This window comes from Cornus florida, unplaced genomic scaffold (assembly GCF_030987335.1).
Source record: "Cornus florida cultivar Cherokee Brave unplaced genomic scaffold, ASM3098733v1 CherokeeBrave_3.0.0_Hap2_Chr02, whole genome shotgun sequence".
In the NCBI taxonomy this organism is placed as follows: domain Eukaryota; kingdom Viridiplantae; phylum Streptophyta; class Magnoliopsida; order Cornales; family Cornaceae; genus Cornus; species Cornus florida.
Window position 1 is genome coordinate 27,169,101 of NW_026775572.1, and position 22,345 is coordinate 27,191,445.

A 22,345-nucleotide genomic window follows, 5' to 3' on the forward strand; every position below is an offset into this window, starting at 1 on the left:
ACAAATAAACTATGTTCCTTTGAATCCTACAAACATGACGTGGGCTAAGCAATGCAAGGGACATGCTCCCTAACGTCTAGTCCAAGGAAGTCCTAAAAGGATGATCATGAACTAGTAAGAGAACCATAAATAAACCCATTTCATTCCAAGTAAGCATATACAAAGAAAATGAAATATAAATCAAATCCCATGTCGCAACTACACATGGATGCTAACTTGTAAATAAATATTCGAAATCATCAAATGGGATAACTCCGAACACACCCACACCCGCGGACATCCCTACTGAAGGCACGGGTAAAAGAATAGTTTTTTCGGACTATTGACCCGCCGGGAACAAAACAGTGGCCTTGTAAAATGGGAAAACCATGTTTCACCCGTGAGCATCGAGGCCTCGCATCAAAGTAACAAATTCTCGAGTGTCCCAAAATCAACATCCAATACACAAAGTAGCACATACACTTTAATAATCACGTTTATCACTTCACAAGCGCACATAAGCAAATGATATCCATATATATCATATCCTATAGCTTCAATCACTACGATGGCATGCTCATCTATGCATTGACATAAGTTATTGCATTATATAATCAAGAATGCTCAATTTAACTCACGTGAGCATTTTATCAATCATAAAGAGTGCAATGACTCACATAGCTTCACATAAGCATGCCTCTAAGGATATATTCATATATAGAACACAAATAATAGACATAGAACATATACTTGGAAAATTAAAGTAAGCTCACATGAGGTGAACAATGAATATACACATGCATAGACATGCATAGACATTAAGGCAATCACATATACTAATATTAATGATACAATTGAACATTGTGAACATGATTTCATTAATACAAATCATGTAATCATCATTATCAATGACTATCATCACTATACGTATTAAAACCATGCACACAACTCACACTATGCATGCATAACACACCACATGCCCATAAAACTCAAAGAAACCATAGGTTAAACTCTTGAAGGCATAACACACCCTCTACCTCACTAGGATAAGAAACCCTAGAAATCTCATCCTAAGAAATGTGCTCCAACTGTGAAATAAAAACTAAGGAAAAATAAACCATCGCCATCCCCACAATTTATTAACATGAAAACACCTACCCACAATTTTTAGGACTATTTCTTAACAAATTTACTATAATCAATGTTGAGTTATACTTCTAAGCTAATCAAACAAAAACAGCCAAGTTGTACCAACAAGCCTGCTTAAACACAAATGTGGTCAATTAGCTCGGGATCAAGCCAACACCCACGCACTTTGTGGGGGCTATTTGCAGCCCCTTAAATAAATAAAATATAAAATATAAAAAAAAAGAAAAAAGAATACACTAATTAATCCAATTGTCACAAAAATACATATATAAATTGTTGTAATTCAAGTGAAGTTAGAATAACTAATAAATTCACCCAAAAAGTTCATTATAAGGTCACTTAAACAAAATAATATATCCTAATAGAGATAAAGTGATTGATAGCCGACACACGACCATATAATTAAAAACATTTATCCCACCTACTTTCATACTTTGTGGGCTTCTTCTTCGAGCAATTTTTTGGTGGCCGCGTCCTCTTCGTGGTGATGACGGAGACCATTTAACCTTCTGATGCACTCTGATGCCAACAGGACAAATACTTTGCAAAGCGAGAAGGTAATTAGGAGACAATAAAGAATTACAAGAAATGCAAGAATACAACAGCCAATGAGAGAGCCTGTGCTTCCAAGAGGGTCTTCAAAGAAACCTGGTAGAAGTTCTAGAATTAAAACCATAATGACCACACAGTAACTCACTACAACAAGTACTAATGACACGATTCTGATATCCTCCTCCATCGTTTCGTCCATTGTATATATCGTCGCCGAGAGACCCTATAAAGGATAATCCCCTAGGATTAAACTGCTTTATAAATAAATATATATATATATATAGGTAGATATATTTATATATGGAATTTCCAATCCTATCCTCTAAAATTCAAAATATGCATATCCAAATCGGGAAGCGGGGATTTTGGAGATAGAACATGGAAGATGCGTGAGCATTCATAGATTCATATATTAGTGTTTGAATATATATATATATATATATATATATATAATAGCCCTTTCTCAGTTTTCTCTGCAAAATCATTCAAGTCCAAGGCAAGGTTGAATCAACATTCCTTGAAAAGAAAGAATTAATAAAAATGAAGCCAGAATGATTGCATGGTAACATGAATGATTTCAAGCAATACACTATGTGGAATAACAAGTGGCCAGCTATAATTGAATAATAATTCCACTTTGATTATCCAATTTATCCTGCCTTTTTGTTCTAAGCCTCTAAGGTAAGGGGAAAATCTTATTATAATGTGTTTCCAAACCGTTATTATGGTTGGGAATATATTTATCAGACTTTCACCAAGGAAGCTCTATCGAGTAATTTATTTCATTTTAGGACTATATAATTGTCTATAAATTATTGTAGAAACATCGTTGTAAAAGGTGTCAAACAATCGTATCAATACAATTTCTTTCAATCATGTTTCCTAGTTTAATTTTAATTCGACTTTCCTTTAGTTAATTATTATATTTTAATTCAACTTTCCTTTATTAGTTATTCCCTTTTATTTGCATTCCTTTTGCAATATCAATTCCCATATTTTCCAAATTCTTGCAAATTCAATTAACGTTAATTCATTACAAGTAGCTATTTTGAGTTTTATTTCAATCTCATTTTCCATTTAATTCAAATTTCAATTTCATTGCAATTTGTTCTTCCCTTTAAAGTCTTTTCAATTGAACCCATTAAAGAAAGTTGAATGTTCTCTTTTTGCCAATTTTTGAATCGAGCTTAGCCGATTTAAGAAGTCAACTACATTTTCTCTTCATTCTAAATGAAGTAGAATTCATTTTCATAAGTGAAGAAGATGGAATAGATCCTATGCACATGCACACTTGAAAGAAAAGAACCTTAGGCTTATTGCTAGTGCTCAAATTTGCACTAAAAGCTCAAACAAGTTGGTAATATAAAAAACTAATATCAAACTCAATTCCTTTTTCAGATAATTGGTATAGATTAATACAAATTTTCAGTACTTAATTTTCAATTTTATCACAATAGCACACTTCCATTAGGGTTGCAGAGGATGTAAAACAGTCAAGTTGGCAAGCAAGCATACTTAAAACAAATGTGCTTAATTAGAGTACACTAATTAATCCAAGAGTAATCATAGATCTTCCGATCAATTTTGCCGACTTATCCTCGGATTCCAACGTGGCATAGCCACATCACAAAATCGCAGATTTTCATATTTCTTTTTTCTTTTCCAGCATGAAATGTAACGACCCAAACCCGAGGTTCCGAATCGCTAACCGGGTCCTTATCCGAACCCGAGGTCAACTAAGGACACTATCGTCATTTCCTAGGTCAATATATATAATATACATGTCGTCACAGGGTTTTTTAAAAAAGTAGCAATAACAATAATAATAAAATGAGATCATAGTTACGAAATATGTCAAAACAGTCCACTGACCCATCGAACCCTGTGGAGGACCGTTGTCCGCCACTTCCTTTTTTTTTCCTGAAAAATGTTAATAATAAAGGGTTGAGCATAAGCTCGGTAGGAAGTGTCTAAGACACACTTCTTATGACCCCGTGAATCCATATATAGAATAGAAAATAAGAGAACGGAATCATACTATACCGGGAATGTATACCATAACCACAACATCTAATATAAACACATATACCATCCAAGTCACAATCACGCCATGTATGCCGATGAAGTGCAATGCCATGCTCATGTCACTTCCTATTTTCCGAAACATTTCCGTTTCAACATCCAAACTGTTAGTGTTATCCGACCCATAGAACCTCTATGGCGTCACGAGGAGAGGGTTGACTAACTATCCACGACCACAAGGCACCTCCAAGGCGTCGCATCCGGCCTAGTTAGCTCAACTATTCTCCCCTCTAGACTACACTAACACTATGGACCACTAGGCGCCTCCTAGGCGTGCGGTTTTCACAAACACTTTTCAAAACCTTTACCTAAAATCATTTCATTTGCTTTCAAAACATTTTTCCCATTTTCCTTTCCCAATGGATGCATAAATGCATCATACTTCAATTCGTTAATTCAACCATACAACTTTCACACGTACTTTGCAATTCAAATCTCTAAAATAGGTAATCATGCTTCCCTTTAACATACATACAACACATAAGTAACTTGCAAGAATTCAAGTTAATTAAGCATACAAAATACAAATTTCATTACATATAGACATGCTTCTCATACTATCATCAACACACATAGGCATAGATTTTCTAACACAACAATCATGTCATTCTCAAAGCAATTAATTTAAAAAGAGCATGTTTTTCATGCAGTTTTGATTATTTCACATGTTCATATATTTCATCTACACAAATCAAGTTATTTCAAAATACAATCAACACTATTTAACATGTTAGAACATAATTCAAGTAAAATTAACACACTAAGGTGCAAGATTGTATGGATTAGAGACCCCTACCTCAAAAGTAGCCAAAATACATCCCCGGCCAGAAAATTCAACGCCGGTCAACGCGGTCAATGCCAGTCAACAAAAGTCAACGCCTGTCAACAAAAGTCAACGCAGGTCAACGGCGGTGGAACGAAAAACTGTTCTGTGGGAATGTAGCCGTCGACGAGGTGATTCTACTGTTCCAAAGGGTGAGCTCCGGAATCCGACTTTAAGCGGCCCAAAACCCCATCCAAAGCCTTAGATCCACAAATTTCAAAAATTCATAAAATAATCATCGCTCCTCTGAAAAATAAACCCTTTGACTATGTGATTGAGAACGATGAGAGGAATGTTTTTTGTCAAGGAACCTAGACCGGAAACCCGACCGATTAGCCGAAAAATGGAAGAGAAAATCGAAGTCTCAAGAAAAAGAAAAATGAAAAGAAAATGAGAGGAGAGAGAGAGAGAGCTGCATGAGAAAGAGAGATTTGAGACCATTTGTGGTCTCTTTGCCCCTTTAAGGTGGTGGTGGGACCTACCACTAAAAATTAAACTTTCTTTTTGTTTTATCTTTATTTCTTTTTTTTTTTTTTACACCACCCACATACATATACACATTTAATTCACAATCACTTAAAACACATAAAATAAAATGAATATGATGCAAATGGACCCAACTAAAATCCCCGGATGCAACAACTCCGGTAGCGGGTTCCACACGAGACCGTCCGGCCCGAAAAAATGAAAAATGCCGAAAATTGAAAACATCACACGAAAGGTCAAAATTGGGAAGCAAAACTTAATTCAATCTCTCTCTCTGGCGGATTTCTTCTCTCTCTTCCTCCGTCGCCTTTCTCTCTCTTCCTCTTCTTCTTCCTTGGTCACTCAGAAAACGAGCCTATAGTTTCTCCGACATTAAATTTCGCGAACTGGGTCTTTGGGATTACAAACCCAAAATGACATCGTCGTTCGATTGGTGGACCAAAGAGCCACACCGAGGAACGCCGATGATCGTCAAGATGGAAAACCCCAACAACTGGTCCATGGTCGAGCTCCAAGGCCCCGCCGACGACGACTTCCTCCTCCACGGCCACGGCGACTCGATGCCGGGTTGCCACCGCGACAAATCCCGCAACAACAACGCCAAGCAGCTCACCTGTGTCCACCTCCTCAAAACCCACAGAGCCCCGGCTGCTTGACCTCCATTGCCTCCTTAATGTTCAGCGTCGCTTCCGCAATCAACCGCGTCGCCGCAAGAAGGACAGACACCAGCTGCTTGATCAAAAGAAAGCTTCCACTGCTCCGCAATCCGCCGCGTCGCCGCAGGAAGGACAGACACCGGCTGCTTGATCAAAAGAAAGCTTCCACTGCTTTCTATACTTGCGCCCTCTTCACCTACTTAACTCCTGACCTTTTCACCATTCTCTGCTCAATATAAAAAGAAAAAGTCATCAAAGCTATGTGTTAATGGCTTCTTTAGAGAGCTTTTCTTTTCTTTTCTTTTTTTTTGGGGGGGAGGAAGCCATTTTTGGATGTGACTTGGTTAGACATGGATTCGGAGGACAAATTGGAAGTTATATCATTTCTCTTCATCCAATTGTCACAAAAATACATATATAAATTGTAATTCAAGTAAAGTTAGAATAAGTAATAAACTCACCCAAAAAGTTTCATACAAAGTCACTTAAACAAAATAATAATAATCATCCTAAGAGATAAAATGATTGATAGCTAACACAGGACCATATAATTAAAAACATTTATCTCACATACGTGATAATGCAGATCCTTTAACCATTTAATGCACTCTGGTGCAAACACAACAAATTGTTTGCAGTAATACAACTGCAAATGAGAGAGCCTGTGCTTTTAAAGTCACTTCGTAGAATTTGTAGAATAAAAAACAGTATACTACAAAGCACACACATTGTATCGCTGTAAGAAATGCTTCCGACCAATCCTCCATCTCGTTATCTCTTCCTCCACCGAGAGACCCTAGAAAGGAGAATCCCCAATCTAATTATATTTAGATGTGTTCAAATATGTATATCAAAATCGCCGGAAAGGGGGGGGGGGGGGGGCATGTGTGAGCATTCATAGATTTATGTATGTCCCTTTTATGTGAGGAGCCGAGCTTGAGTGTGTATATATATATATAACCAATTTCAAGAAATTAAAGACTCACACACCCTCGATTATTTACTTTTATTGCTTTTATTTTATTAAAAAAAAAAAAAAAAACCTTTTATTCATAACATCGTTTATTTGTATAGCATATTTCTTATTCATACATATAGTCCAAGCTTAACAAAAATGCTACACATAGCATGTCAAAAGTCCTTCCAAGCTACATCACAATTATGGATGAGGAGAGTCCTTCATGGCAACACCCGATCCTAAAAAGATTAATATAAACGGGGTGCGCAAATAGTGCTCAATAAGAAATATGTTATACAAATAAACTATGTTCCTTTGAATCCTACAAACATGACGTGGGCTAAGCGATGAGAGGGATATGATTCCTAACGTCTAGTCCAAGGGAAGTCCTAAAGGGATGATCGTAGACCTAGCAAGAGAACCATAAATATACCCATTTCATTCCAAACAAGCATATACAAATAAAATGAAATGTAAACCAAATCCCATGTCGCAACTACACATGGATGCTAACTTGTAAATAAATACTCGAAATCATAAAATGGGATAACTCAGAACACACCCACACTCGCGGACATCCCTACTGAAGGCACCGCACCGGTAAAAGAAGTAAAATGGGAAAACCATGTTTCACCCGTGAGCGTCGAGGCCTCGCATCAAAGTAATAAATTATCGAATGTCTCCTAAAATCAATATCCAATCCACAAAATAGCACATTGTGATGACCCTGTGGGCGGGTGCGAGAGACACTGTCAGGCTACTACATTGGCGAGCTACGGGTGCACAGTCCCACATCGCCTGGGTAGAGGAAAGGTGAAATGCTTATATGTAAGTGTGTCATCTCCAATTAGTATGGGGTCTTTTGGGGTGAAGTCGAAGAGCAAAACCGTGCGCGCTCAGGCCCAAAGCGGACAATATCATACCATGTGGTGGAGTGGGTCGTTACAAATAGTATCAGAGCCTGACCCAGCCAGAAGTGTGCCGATGAGGACGTCGGTCTCCAAGGGGGTGTGGATTGTGATGACCCTGTGAGCGGGTGTGCCGTGGGCGGGTGCAAGAGACACTGTCAGGCTACCACACTGGCGAGCTACGGGTGCAAAGTCCCACATCGCCTGGGTAGAGGAAAGGTGAAATGCTTATATGGAAATGTGTTATCTCTAATTGGTATGAGGCCTTTTGGGGTGAAGCCCAAGAGCAAAACCGTGGGGGCTCAGGCCCAAAGCGGACAATATCATACCATGTGGTGGAGTCAGTCGTTACACACATATACTTTAATAATCACATTTAGCAATTCACAAGCGCACATAAGCAAATGATATCCATATAGATCATGTCCTATACTTTCAATCACTACGATGCCATGCTCATCTATGACATGACATAAGTTATTGCATTATATAATCAAGAATGCTCAATTTAACTCACGTGAGCAATTTATCAATCATAAAGGGTGCAATAATTCACATAGCTTCACATAAGCATGCCTCTAAGGATATATTCATACATGGAACACAAATAATAGACATAGAACATATACTTGGAATATACTTGCAATTTATCAATCATAAGGGGGGGGGGGGGGGGGGGGGTGGCATGTGTGAGCATTCATAGATTTATGTATGTCCCTTTTATGTGAGGAGCCGAGCTTGAGTGTGTATATATATATATAACCAATTTGAAGAAATTAAAGACTCACACACCCTCGATTATTTACTTTTATTGCTTTTATTTTATTAAAAAAAAAAAAAACCTTTTATTCATAACATCGTTTATTTGTATAGCATATTTCTTATTCATACATATAGTCCAAGCTTAACAAAAATGCTACACATAGCATGTCAAAAGTCCTTCCAAGCTACATCACAATTATGGATGAGGAGAGTCCTTCATGGCAACACCCGATCCTAAAAAGATTAATATAAACGGGGTGCGCAAATAGTGCTCAATAAGAAATATGTTATATAAATAAACTATGTTCCTTTGAATCCTACAAACATGACGTGGGCTAAGCGATGAGAGGGATATGATTCCTAACGTCTAGTCCAAGGGAAGTCCTAAAGGGATGTCGTAGACCTAGCAAGAGAACCATAAATATACCCATTTCATTCCAAACAAGCATATACAAAGAAAATGAAATGTAAACCAAATCCCATGTCGCAACTACACATGGATGCTAACTTGTAAATAAATACTCGAAATCATAAAATGGGATAACTCAGAACACACCCACACTCGCGGACATCCCTACTGAAGGCACCGCACCGATAAAAGAAGTAAAATGGGAAAACCATGTTTCACCCGTGAGCGTCGAGGCCTCGCATCAAAGTAATAAATTATCGAATGTCTCCTATAATCAACATCCAATCCACAAAGTAGCACATTGTGATGACCCTGTGGGCGGGTGCGAGAGACACTGTCAGGCTACCACATTGGCGAGCTACGGGTGCACAGTCCCACATCGCCTGGGTAGAGGAAAGGTGAAATGCTTATATGTAAGTGTGTCATCTCCAATTAGTATGGGGTCTTTTGGGGTGAAGTCGAAGAGCAAAACCGTGCGCGCTCAGGCCCAAAGCGGACAATATCATACCATGTGGTGGAATGGGTCGTTACAAATGGTATCACAGCCTGACCCAGCCAGAAGTGTGCCGACGAGGACGTCGGTCTCTAAGGGGAGGTGGATTGTGATGACCCTGTGAGCGGGTGTGCCGTGGGCGGGTGCAAGAGACACTGTCAGGCTACCACACTGGCGAGCTACGGGTGCAAAGTCCCACATCGCTTGGGTAGAGGAAAGGTGAAATGCTTATATGGAAATGTGTTATCTCTAATTGGTATGAGGCCTTTTGGGGTGAAGCCCAAGAGCAAAACCGTGGGGGCTCAGGCCCAAAGCGGATAATATCATACCATATGGTGGAGTGAGTCGTTACACACATATACTTTAATAATCACATTTAGCAATTCACAAGCACACATAAGCAAATGATATCCATATAGATCATGTCCTATACTTTCAATCACTACGATGCCATGCTCATCTATGACACGACATAAGTTATTGCATTATATAATCAAGAATGCTCAATTTAACTCACCTGAGCAAGTTATCAATCATAAAGGGTGCAATAATTCACATAGCTTCACATAAGCATGCCTCTAACGATATATTCATACATGGAACACAAATAATAGACATAGAACATATACTTGGAATATTAAAGTAAACTCACAGAGGTGAAAATTGAATATACACATGCATAGACACTAAGGCAAATACATATACTAATATTAATGATACAATTGAACATTGTGAACATGGATTTCATTAATACAAATCATGTAATCATCATTATCAATGACTATCATCACTATAGTATTAAAACCACAAAACTCACACTATACATGCATAACACACCACATGCCCATAAAACTCAAAGAAACCATAGGTTAAACTCTTAAAGGCATAACACACCCTCTACCTCACAAGGATAAGAAACCCTAGAAATCTCCTCCTAAGAAATGTGCTCTAAATGTGAAATAAAAACCAAGGAAAGATAAACTGTCGCCATCCCCACAATTTATTAACATGAAAACACCCACCCACAATTTTTAGGACTATTTCTTAACAAATTTACTATAATCAATGTTGAGCTATACTTCCAAACTAATCAAACAAAAACAGCCAAGTTCGGCTTTCTTGTTTCTTCAATCTTTAGTCTTTACTATCCCATGCCCATGGTAATTTAGAAAGCACGGACATGGCTAAAAAATAAAAAAATCTGAGTCGGACACATCACAGCCTATGCTTGTGCCATTGATGATTGCTCTGCTCTATTTGTTTCATATGTGACTTTTCTGTCCTCTAGGCCGTCTTTACATATTTGATCTATGTACCAACAAGCCTGCTTAAACACAAATGTGGTTAATTAGGTTTGTGGGGGCTATTTGCAACCCCTGAAATAAATAAAAAATAAAAAAGGAATACACTAATTTATCCACTTGTCACAAAAATACATATATAAATTGAAATTCAAGTGAAGTTAGAATAACTAACCGAAAAAGTTCCATAAAAGGTCACTTAAACAAAATAATAATAATAATCCTAATAGAGATAAAATGATTGATTGCCAACACAGGATCATATAATTAAAAACATTTATCCCACGTACTTTTATACTTTGTCAGCTTCTTCTTCGGGCAATTTTTTGGTGGTCGCGTCCTCTTCGTGGTGATGACGGAGACCATTTAACCTTCTGATGCACTTTGGTGCAAACACAACAAATTCTTTGCAATACGGGTAGGTAGTTAGGAGACCAATAAGAATTAAAACAAATGCAAGAATACAACCGGCAGTGAGAGAGCCTGTGCTTCGAGGAGGGTCTTTAAAGAAAGCTTGTACAAGTTCTATAATGAATACAATCTCCCAAAGCATTAGGACCACAGTTAACGCACAGCAAATCACTACCAGAAGTACTGATGTCTCGAAACTGATATCCTCCTCCTACGATTCGATTACTAATGACAGGAAAGTGATATCCTCCTCCATCATTTCGTCCATCGTTTCGTCCTTTCTGCCGAGAGACCATAGAAAGGATAATCCCCAATGTAATTAGGGCTGCGCTGCTTTATATATATATAAAATATGTAGATATATTTATATACGGAATTTTCAATCCTATCCTCTAAAATTCAAAATATGCATATCCAAATCCGGGAGCGGGGATTTTGGAGATAGAACATGGAAGATGCGTGAGCATTCATAGATTCATATATTAGTGTTTAAATATATATATATATATATAATAGCCCTTTCTCAGTTTTCTCTGCAAAATCATTTAAGTCCAAGGCAAGGTTCAATCAACATTCCTTGAAAAGAAAGAATTAATATAAATGAAGCCAGAATGATTGCCTTGTAACATGCATGATTTCAAGCAATAAACTATGTGGAGTAACAAGTGGCCAGCTATATTATCCAATTTATCCTGCCTTTTTTGTTCTAAGAAGGGGTAAATCTTCTATTTCCAGCATGCCATAAATTTTCAAAATTCAATAATCAAACCAATGAAATTAGATACAAATTGATCAAAAGGAGATAAAAGATTCCATAAACACGCGGAATCAAGGAAAAAAAAAAAAAAAAGGGATCAATTTCAGATTGGAAAAGGCGAAAAAGGAGCCCAGTACCATAAATTGGAATTATTGGATGAGTTAGTTACTTGTAATCTTTTCGGCGCTGCTACTGATGAAACTGAAGCTAATCTGCCAAACACAAACCCAAATCTTATCCTTCGACTTCGAGCCTTCGAGGAGCGACAGGAGACCAAGAACACAATTCGTTTTTCTTTTTATTTTTTCTTTAAATAGGTTAAGAAATTTAGTGGCTTTACAGCCGAAGGGCCCATAAACCCAAACTTTTTATTTCTGATATGGGCTGCATAACTATATAGGTTGGGCCAAATTTGTAGGCGCTAGGCAACAGCCTGGGCCCATGGCCGGCCCTGATCATCATATTTGAAGAGGATGGTTTTTCTAAATTACATAAATACCCATAATTTAATGAGGTGGCAGGTTGTAATGACGGTTTTTTGGTCCAAAAATAAGGAGAGAGAAGTAAGAGATGTTTGTTGAAATAATTAGGGGCACTTTCACTCTTGTCTTTTAAGAAATTTAATATTTTCTATTAGAACATATTAAATAAGTGAGGGCATAAATGACATTTCACTTTTTTAAGAAGAAAGAAGTGATATTTGACCTACCCTTTGTGTAATTTATCCAACATATTTTTGTTTGGAAACAATTCACACCACAAAAAAATAATTGGTTTTTTTCACATCAAATTGAAAATTTTAAAAAAGAATTGTTGCGAAAAAACCCTTTATGTTTTGTAAGGAAGAGATGTGGGGAAGAACAAAATTTCTTTGTTTCCTTGTTAGACAAAAAGTCCACTTGTATACAATAATCAGATTGTAGCAGGTATAGTTTGGTGGTAAAAGTGTCATTCGTTCTATTAACCCCTTAATAGTTAAGGGGTCCTTTGGTTTAATTCATATTGCAATCAAAAACTTTATTTGTTAAAAGGATTTAATCCTTTACCTCTCAATAAAAGATTAGAGGAAAAATCTAAATTCGCGGAGATGGGACAACAAGAGAACTGAGAATAGAATAGATAGGTCTCGTTTATAAATTATTATTCCTGTTTTTCACTAGCAATTCCTAAAATGTAAAAAAAAAAAATAAAAATTATGTTTATTAATATAATTTTACTTTCATTCTTTTAGAAACTACTTTTACATTTGACAAAGAACGCGTAAGTGAGAATTTGTTACTTTCTCAGCTTCCTACACTGTGCACGGAAAATAGCATTCATTGACCCATCAGCCGCCTTGTGTCACCCAGTCTCACCCGACCATCATCCACTTCCTTCTCTATCATCATCTTCTCAAACCACCCACCGGCGACAACAGAAGACACCTCCCTCCGGCTACAACGGAAGACACCACCTACCGGACTTTCTATCAGTACTGCTCTCTCTCTCTCTATATCTGGACGAAGACAATACGATGCTGACGAATTTCACCACCGAAATTGGAGTTTTTCTCTTTCTCTAAACCACTATAACTCGGAGTCTTTCTCTTTCACTCAACCACTGTAAGTCTTTGAATCGCAGTCCATTGTGTTTGCAATAGTTTGTTGGGGCTTTGTTTGAGTTTGGGTTTTCTGGGTCTTTTGTTGGGTTTTCTCTCTCTAAAACTCACTTTCATCTCTCTGTGTAATCACTGTAGTCAAACCCAGATTAAACCCTTTTTTATTTTTTTTAGAGAGGGAGACCCAATTTGGCACCTGTATTCAAATGTATGTATATATATATAGAGAGAGAAAGAGATATATAGATGTTTGATGTTTGATGGGTTCTTTTTAAAGCTCAAAATCTTTAAAATTAGTGTGAAAATGGGTGCTTCCACAGTAATGCTAAAAAGCAAAAGGAAATAGCGTAGGAGATGCAAGCAGGCTTCTCAATACGGGGAGGTTGGAATCTATTAAAAACACACGTGTATGGATTTTGAGCTTCTGATTCTTGTAATACACACAGAGAGAGAGAGAGAGAGAGGGCAAGTTGAGGCGAGATTGGAGAGCGGAAGTGCAGCATTGATGATATATATATATATATATCATCAATGCTGCATATATATATATATTATATACAGAGAGTATAGAACAGTGATTATCAATTTAGAAAACAAAATCAAAATTATAATTATTAAACTTGCTTTTTAATTTCTTGTTTTGAAAATATTGAAAGCATACAAAATTAATAAACATAATTCTACTTTATATTTCAACTTCAGAAATGAAAATCATGATTTTACTTTTTGAGAAAGTAAAAGTGAAAACGTTAGTAAACGAGTCCATCCATAAGCAAAGTTTTAAAATGATTTGTGAGACAATTATAGAAATTTTATTACGTTTAGATGTGTTTGTTAGTCATTATAAGAGCTTTTAATAGTTATCAAATTTAATTCAGTAGATTATTTAAATAAAACTAAAATTTTGAGCTTATAAAAATGCATTCTGAATAGAGATTGAATATTTTAGATAACTCTTTTTTCTTAGACAATTTTGTATATTTTATTTTTTATAAAAACAATTACATCCATTCCTTAATATTATTAAAAAATCACCAATAGAAGTATTTAAAAAAATTGTTACCAAATAAATTAAAAATTAATTTAATTATGATAAGTACTTGTTATAATGTATTACTCAATTGTTATTATGATTGGGAATATATTTATCTGACTCTTTAACAAAGTAGAGAGCTTATCACTACGTCTTCAATTGACACTTTTATTTATATATATATATATATATAGGGTGCGATGAGAGAACTCAAAGTTAGTTCTCACCATGTCTTCAACTGATAGGGGGAAGGGGGAGGAAATAATCCCGACAACGTAACAATCAAAATTAACAATGAGCAGTGCAACATTATTTACCTTTTACTCCTAGTTATTTGAATTTTGCTGCTTGTACTTTTTTGTACTTGAGAGGGGCATTACTGTCTCATTATTATTTTTTTTTCCTAATCCATCCATTGGTCTCGTTTAGTCCCTGTTTGATACCATAATCTTATTTCTTTATTAGTCTCATTTACACATTTTTTGAATTTTGACTAATAATTAATTTTTCCACACATTCCCTTTTTTCAATTGTCCACTCATTTATGTGCATCCAACGTCTTAACAAATACAATTGGAACTTGGAACAAAAGTTATTCACTATTATGGGTTACATCAAGACATTCACACTTCCGAGAAACCTAATCAACCTTTTTTCCCTGACCAAAAAAACAACCCCCTAAAATCAAGCCAAACTCTTCACATCATTGTCCCTGTATGCACATCCAGAAGAAAAGATAAAAAAACCAAAAGAGGAATAATCAGCTTACACTGTCTTAATCTACTGCTCTTGTATCATCATTTGCTGTCGGTGAAATCTGCATCAATGACGTCTCCTTCAGGTCCCTTGCCGGCCGAATCTGAAGGCCCAGCCCCACTGCCAGGTGTAGGGCCAGCACCAGGTGCAGCACCTGGCTGGTTATAGAGGGATTGGCCAAGCTGCATAACCTCCTGATTTAAGGCAGCCATGGCATCCTTTATGGCCTGCGTCGAGCCCCTAGAGATTCCTTCCTTGAGCTCTTCGAGTTTTGCCTCAACCTTCTCTTTTACTGGGCCTGGTACCTTGTCTCCCAGTTCCTTCAGTTGCTTCTCCGTCTGGTACACAACAGAATCTGCCTGGTTCTTTGTGTCGATGGCATCTCTCTTTTCCTTGTCTTCCTTTGCAAACTTATCAGCTTCTTTAACCATCTTCTCTACCTGCATATATTCAAGTTATTAGTTTGCTTCCTAACAAAATTCTATTAAATAGGAGTAAATGGTTTGGAAGTATTGCAAATATGAAGTTTTATGAAAGCTTTTACGTTATGCCTCAACAATCACAGAGACCAAAAGCTCAAGAGTAACCCATTATGAGCCAAAAGCCCATAAACTACTTGCAAATGTAGCGCTGCATGCATCATATGTCTAATAAAGTATTGTTTAGGAGAACATACCTCATCACTAGGCAAGGTACTAGCACCAGTAATGGTGATATCTTGCTTCTTCCCGGTGCCTTTATCAACAGCAGAGACTGAGAGAATGCCATTTGCATCAATGTCAAATTTGACTTCAATTTGAGGAACTCCACGAGGCGCAGGCGGGATTCCATCCAGACGGAAGCTACCAAGAGATTTGTTGTCCCTGACAAACTCTCTCTCGCCTTGAAGGACATTAATCTCCACACTAGTCTGTCCATCAGCAGCAGTTGAAAATACCTCTGATTTTGAGGTGGGCAAAGTAGTGTTTCTTGGTATAATTTTTGTCATAACACCACCAAGAGTTTCTAGACCCAGAGATAAAGGTGACACATCCAAAAGGACAATGTCACTGACATCTCCAGACAAAACACCAGCCTAAAAGAAAATGAACAGCAGCAAATAAGATGTCTAGTTTAACACCAACTGCTTGAATAAGAGTTGACACCAAAGAAAATATACCAAAAAAGTAACCATAAATGATTCTTGAACACCCAGTTACCATAGTCTTCCATCAAAGGGTTTTGTCACCCTTAAAGGATTTTACAAATAATGTAAAAAATATGATACAGCAGTAACAGGAGAAAGATTCACCTGAACTGCAGCTCCAAGGGCAACAACTTCATCCGGATTGACTGTCACATTGGGATCCTTTCCAGTCAGTTTCTTAACAAGCTCCTGAACAGCTGGAATACGTGTTGATCCGCCAACAAGGATGACTTCATCTAGATCTTTGAAAGAGAGTTTTCCATCCCTCAAGGCATTTTCAACTGGGGTTTTAAGCCTAGAAAAAATAACATAAAATTTAGAATACAAGTGCCTTCACCCAGCTTCAGAAAACCACCTAAGTTCTCAACACAAAACAGAGGGAGCACATGTTGAGAAGCACTTTCTAGCATCATGCAGTTACATCATATGCACTTGTGAATCTTAAAAGAACTTGATAAAAGTAGTATGAGGTACCTGTCAAGTAGATCAGAACATAATTCCTCAAATTGTGCCCTTGTAAGGGAAGTTTCTATGTGTTTGGGCCCATCTGCAGTAGCTGTAATGAAAGGCAAACTGGATGTACAGAAAATTACTAATTATTTATCAATAAACTAGGAGGATAAATACATAACACACGTTACACACACACAAAGGAACACCCCAACTTGAAGCACTAAGCTATGCATATACCTAATATTCGTTTGTGTCAAAGATGACAAGTCCATTTTTGCTTTCTCTGCTGTCTCGGTGAGACGCTGCAGTGCTTGTTTGTCCTTCAAAAGATCTATGCCTTCATATCTCTTAAACTCTGCAGCAAGCCAATCTACAATTCTCTGCATGGAGAGTATGAGACATAACATTCTCTTCAGCATTAAAAGACCACACATAGAATGAAGTAACATGGGAGAGAGAGACAAAAGATACCAACCTTATCAAAATCGTCACCACCCAAATGTGTATCACCAGAAGTAGAAAGTACCTCGAACACTCCATCACCGACCTCAAGAACTGCGATGAAGGAAAAAACAAAACAAAGATAGTGAATGCAAAGTTTCTAGGCAATTCCTTTCAAAAATGAAAGGACCAACATCAGAAGAAAGGACCAACATCAGACACTAAAATATAATTGCGATGACACAAAATTGAACTTCAGAACAAGATAGATCTCTAATTTTGTTACTTTGGATTTAATTGTACAATACGACAGCGAGCATATAAGAAACAATACAAGGTTATGTTAATATAAATTAGCTTCTCACTCTCTTAAAAGTAGCAACACTGCAGCAGGATAATTTTCAGTTGCTATAGAGACAATGCATAAAAAGCAATCATTCCTATAACTCTTCATGTGATAGTGATAAATCTGTCAAATGCAAGAATAAGGCCACTAACAAGGTCAGAGATAACATGGGGCAAGAGAACATGTATATAATTAAGGAAAAATAAAATTAAAAGTAAAATTGGGGGGTGGAGGAAGGTTCTGTGGGGTCCAAGAGTTGAAACTTCTAATAAAAAATAAATATAAATAAAAATAAAAAAATTATTTTCCTAAAATTAGAAAGGGGGGAAACAAGATAATTGCCTATCAAAGAAGCAATTAAAAGATAGATTTATCGGTGGGACATAAACTATGATAGAAAGTGTTGACTGCTTTTACCAACTGCAGGACCAGAAACTATTTTAATAACCAAGCAAGGCAACATAAGTTGCTGAAACTGTGCTCAGCAGACCATGCATTCTAATTCATATGATTCTATGACAGAAAGAAAAACAGAGTAATAACCAGAATATACATACTGAAAACATTATCATAATCCAAATTAAGCACGCGATAAGAATAGCATCAATTTCAAATTTTGAGAAAATGAACATTAAAAAGATCACACACACAGAATTGTATAAATCAGGTAAGTGAACCAAAACTAACCCTTTGGAGAGGAAAAAACCCCAAACCTCAATGAGGTATACCAATTTGATTAATGGAGATAAATTTGTCAAATATGACACCAGACAAAAAAATTACAGGATTTACAAAGACATTTCAGTAGAAAGAAACAAAACATCACAAAGATGTCCTGCACTCATACCTGAAACATCAAAAGTACCACCTCCAAGGTCAAAAACCAGAATGGTTTCGTTGTTCTTCTTTTCAAAACCATATGCCAATGAAGCAGCAGTGGGTTCATTGATTATCCGTAGAACTTCTAGGCCAGCAATACGGCCAGCATCCTTCGTTGCTGTCCTTTGAGAATCATTGAAGTAAGCAGGCACAGTGACCACAGCCTTAGTAACTTTGTCATTCAAAAATTTTGAAGCATCGTCCACAAGCTTTCTCAAAACCTATATCAGAAAGTAGTAGATGTTATTTACAGACCATTTGAAGAAGAGAACCAAATCCTAGAAAACCACAACATTTACTAATTAATGCATCGTCCACAGCTTTTCTTGGGCATTCAGCTGCAGGAATTGATGGGACTGTTCATCATTTGAATTCTGGTTTGGTGATATCTATAGTTGCAGGAGGAGTTGTCCTGCAGGGGAGTTTTTTGTGTTATCATTTTGTTCTGCTAATCATTTTACAGGTTTTTTTTTTTTTTTTTTTTCTTTCTTATTTTTGAATGCCAACTTCTGGAAATGGGCTTTCTTAATTATGTTGTATTAGTGAGGCTTGATTTTGCCTCCCTTTTCTTGATTTTTTGGTTTGTTATAAAACGCCTGCTGAGGAAAAAAGATTGCTTGGTGAAATAACATTAAATGGCACTTATCATTCACTTTTTCATTGACATATGAAATCCAAACTAATCATGTTAATTTAAAGAACCCCAAGTTATTCAGAACCACCTGAAACACTGCCCATAAATCCTACAAGAGACATTTGCATCCACAATGATATCATAACCTTCTCTCCACATATTAAACATTAAACCACACTAAATTCACATTCTGTGTCTTCTTTCAATGTGAGTTAACCATAGAATAGTACAGACATGCTTATAAATCATATAATAGATTTGGAACCATTTTAACCAGTATAACTGAAATTACATCAAAAACACAATTGAATACAAATTTTCTCACATGACAATACACATACACACTACACAGACATAGAGATACACACACATGCATGCACGCCAATTAAAGCAACACCCATTGAAGGAAATAATTGATTACCTGAGCCGAAATTTCTTCGGCAGCGAACTGCTTGCCAATGGCGGGGCAGTCGAGCTTGACATTGCCGTTCTCGTCGCGAACAACCCGGTAAGAGACCTGCTTGGACTCCTCATCCACCTCGGACATCTTCCTCCCAATAAATCTCTTCACGGAAAAGAAGGTGTTCTCCGGATTTACCACCGCCTGCCGTTTCGCTATCTGCCCTACAAGCCGGTCACCGTTCTTCGTGTACGCCACCACCGACGGCGTCGTCCGCTGCCCCTCGATGTTGGTCACAATCGTCGGCTTCCCTCCCTCCATCGCCGCCACAGCCGAGTTCGTCGTCCCCAGGTCAATCCCCACCACCTTCTCCGCCACTACCCTGAGGGGCCCAACTCTCCTTGCACTATGACTCTGGTTCAGCCTCAAGAACGATGACTTGGGTAGACCAAACGGTGTCGCACTGTTCAGTCTCTGTCCGAAGAAGACTGTTCTTGAACATTTACCATTCGAACGCTTGGAAGACGATGCAAAAGGAATGCCTCCGAGAACGTGAATCTGAGCCGTTGAAGAGGCCATTTTCTTCTATCAAAATTTCCAAACCCAAACCCTAGAAAATGAATCAGTTAATTTCAGAAAGAGAGAATTTTTTTAGTATGAAACCCTAGTCCTAGACCTAGAAAGTTGATAGTTGAGTAGTGGAATTTTGAGGTCTGCTGTTTCGAGGATGGGAAGAAGATAGAGAGGGGGTTGGAACAGAGAGGAGAAGTTAGGTGATCATACTAGAAGAAAGGAGCATTTCTTTCTGTCCGGTTTAGGTCAAACGGGCAGCATTTTTGGCCGTCAGATTGAAATCTCGGGCTGCCCTGGAGGGAAGTTCGAGGAGGTTCTGGAGTTTTGGATGGACGCAGATTGGGCCAATTTTGTAAAGAGAATTGGTTTAGTAGGACCAGAGAATGGCCTCATAGATCCAAACAGGCTGAGAAATATGTCAAAAACTTGTTTGTCTTATGGGCCTATTGGGCTTGACAATGTAATTCGGTGAATCTTACTTTAATATGCTAAACTCCTCTTTAGGAGTAGTTGCTCCTCTGAATCTTAACTTCTGAGTGGTCCGTGCACAATCTGATTGTGGGGTGCACACACCGAATATCCTTTACGACGCCTCACTTGTTTACTCCTAGCTTTGTCTCTGTCTCACCCTTACATCACACTGAGCATGAACAAAAGCCTGTGGAAAAGCGTGTGGAGCGTGTGATAGACACATGTTTAAAAGAATTATGTAATTTAAGTACCAACCATCACTTTGCAGGTATCCATAGTGTTGAGGGAGAGATTAGAATTGCTTAATAGTTTAATAGTGTTGGAAAACGTACAAGTTTTAAAAACTTTTTAACAAATTTTCATGTATAGATCTTGATTCATCATATAGAGACAAGTTTTATGCAAAAATAAAATATAATGTATTATTCAATTAATAGGTTGACTACTTATATCAAAGATTTGAGTAAATCTTTAAATCTTTCCTCTAAAGTGAATGTTGTCACTTATTGTAAATCCCTTAACAAGATACCTTCTCCTTGAATCTCCATCTTTTTGGTAATACTCTTATCTTTAGAATTCACCCATAAGCCTCCATGAATGGCCTTGGAAAACTAGGTTTGTGGGAGTATCCATTAGATGAGAACATTAATCCTAAAAATCTAGAGAGAGAAAATATATTCTTTTTTTTCTTCCAAAAGTCTCTCCTAAAATATACATGGATCATGTATATATAGGCAACATAAAGATAAGAAAATGAAACAATAAATCATTCTCAATCTCTAATTCACATGCCTCAAATTTAATAGGATTCCAATATCAAATTGGGTTATGAGTGAGAATCCTTTGGGTTTATTATTTTATTGACTACAATGAATTAATAATTGGCCCGATCCATGGACCCAATTCAATTAATTCAATAATTAATTTCTACTCCACTAAAAGAAATTAATTGAAATCCAATTAAATAATAAATAACTTCTAAGTCAATGTTGCACTTTGACCCCTCTATTCATAATTAATTATCGAATAAATAAAGCCACCAATCTGACTACTTAATTAATATGTTTATTTTGGTACCTCTAATTATTTCTTGCTTGATCACAATAAAACATTTGTTTCTAAAAATACACGAAGGCCTTCGAATTTACTTTGTGATCAACCATAATCAATACAAAAAAAATGCAAGTAGCAATGATGCAAATATTGAAAATATAACCCTCTAACTATTAATTACATAATTACCCAAAGTGTCGGTCTAAGGATTCCGAAGATTCCGCCGAACAAATCAAAGTAATTACTAATTAATAAAATAGTCTATATTTCTCTCATACTTAAGAGTCAAATGCTATGACGGTGATAGGGAGCAATTGCATACGACGGCTCTCGCAATATATCTCAACCTAACGCAGATCCAGTTCAAGTATTAGTTAATAATAAGTCCATCCATAATTACCGACTATGAACTATTTATGATTACTATTTATATTCATGTATTGATCGCTATCACATATATATATAAATATCTCTTGTAATCAAGTGGACACTATCAATTCCATAATGAATCGAAACATAATACATTGAATTCACCAATTATATAAATCATAAATATTTCAAATATGTCAGAAACATATGTCACTATAATCCAAATAAGAATTCGCTATGTCAGGGCATATAAATCCCAACAGCTCCCACTTGCCCTCATAGCCAATTCAAATTGCATCTAACTCCAATGTTATCCATGTGATGATCAAAACTATTGATCGATGACACATTTGTTAATGGATCAGTAAAGCTGTGTTCCAATGCAATGTTCTAGCCATGAGTACATATTCTTGCCGGACAATATCATG

At 36.9% G+C, this 22,345-nt stretch overlaps 1 protein-coding gene across 1 annotated transcript; it reads right to left on the reverse strand.

Moving 5' to 3' along the window:
• Positions 1 to 14,791: 14,791 nt before the first annotated feature.
• On the reverse strand, positions 14,792 to 20,260 carry LOC132294424 (stromal 70 kDa heat shock-related protein, chloroplastic). The gene is made up of 8 exons (XM_059792270.1): positions 19,473 to 20,260; positions 18,386 to 18,638; positions 17,227 to 17,306; positions 16,989 to 17,131; positions 16,773 to 16,871; positions 16,404 to 16,593; positions 15,789 to 16,187; positions 14,792 to 15,552 (listed from the first exon to the last, which is right to left on the reverse strand). The coding sequence occupies exons 1-8, from the start codon at positions 20,028 to 20,030 to the stop codon at positions 15,154 to 15,156; spliced, it is 2,121 nt and encodes a 706-aa protein (XP_059648253.1). The 5' UTR covers positions 20,031 to 20,260; the 3' UTR covers positions 14,792 to 15,153.
• Positions 20,261 to 22,345: the final 2,085 nt, after the last annotated feature.

Bases quoted from the DNA above. Each gene is read 5' to 3' on its own strand.
- LOC132294424 (XM_059792270.1), bottom strand. From the start codon at position 20,030: ATGGCCTCTTCAACGGCTCAGATTCACGTTCTCGGAGGCATTCCTTTT. The intron at 18,639-19,472 runs GTAATCAATTAT...TTTCTGATATAG, and splicing joins CCGAAGAAATTTCGGCTCAG to GTTTTGAGAAAGCTTGTGGA. The intron at 16,594-16,772 runs GTACCTCATACT...TATTTTTTCTAG, and splicing joins TGTTCTGATCTACTTGACAG to GCTTAAAACCCCAGTTGAAA.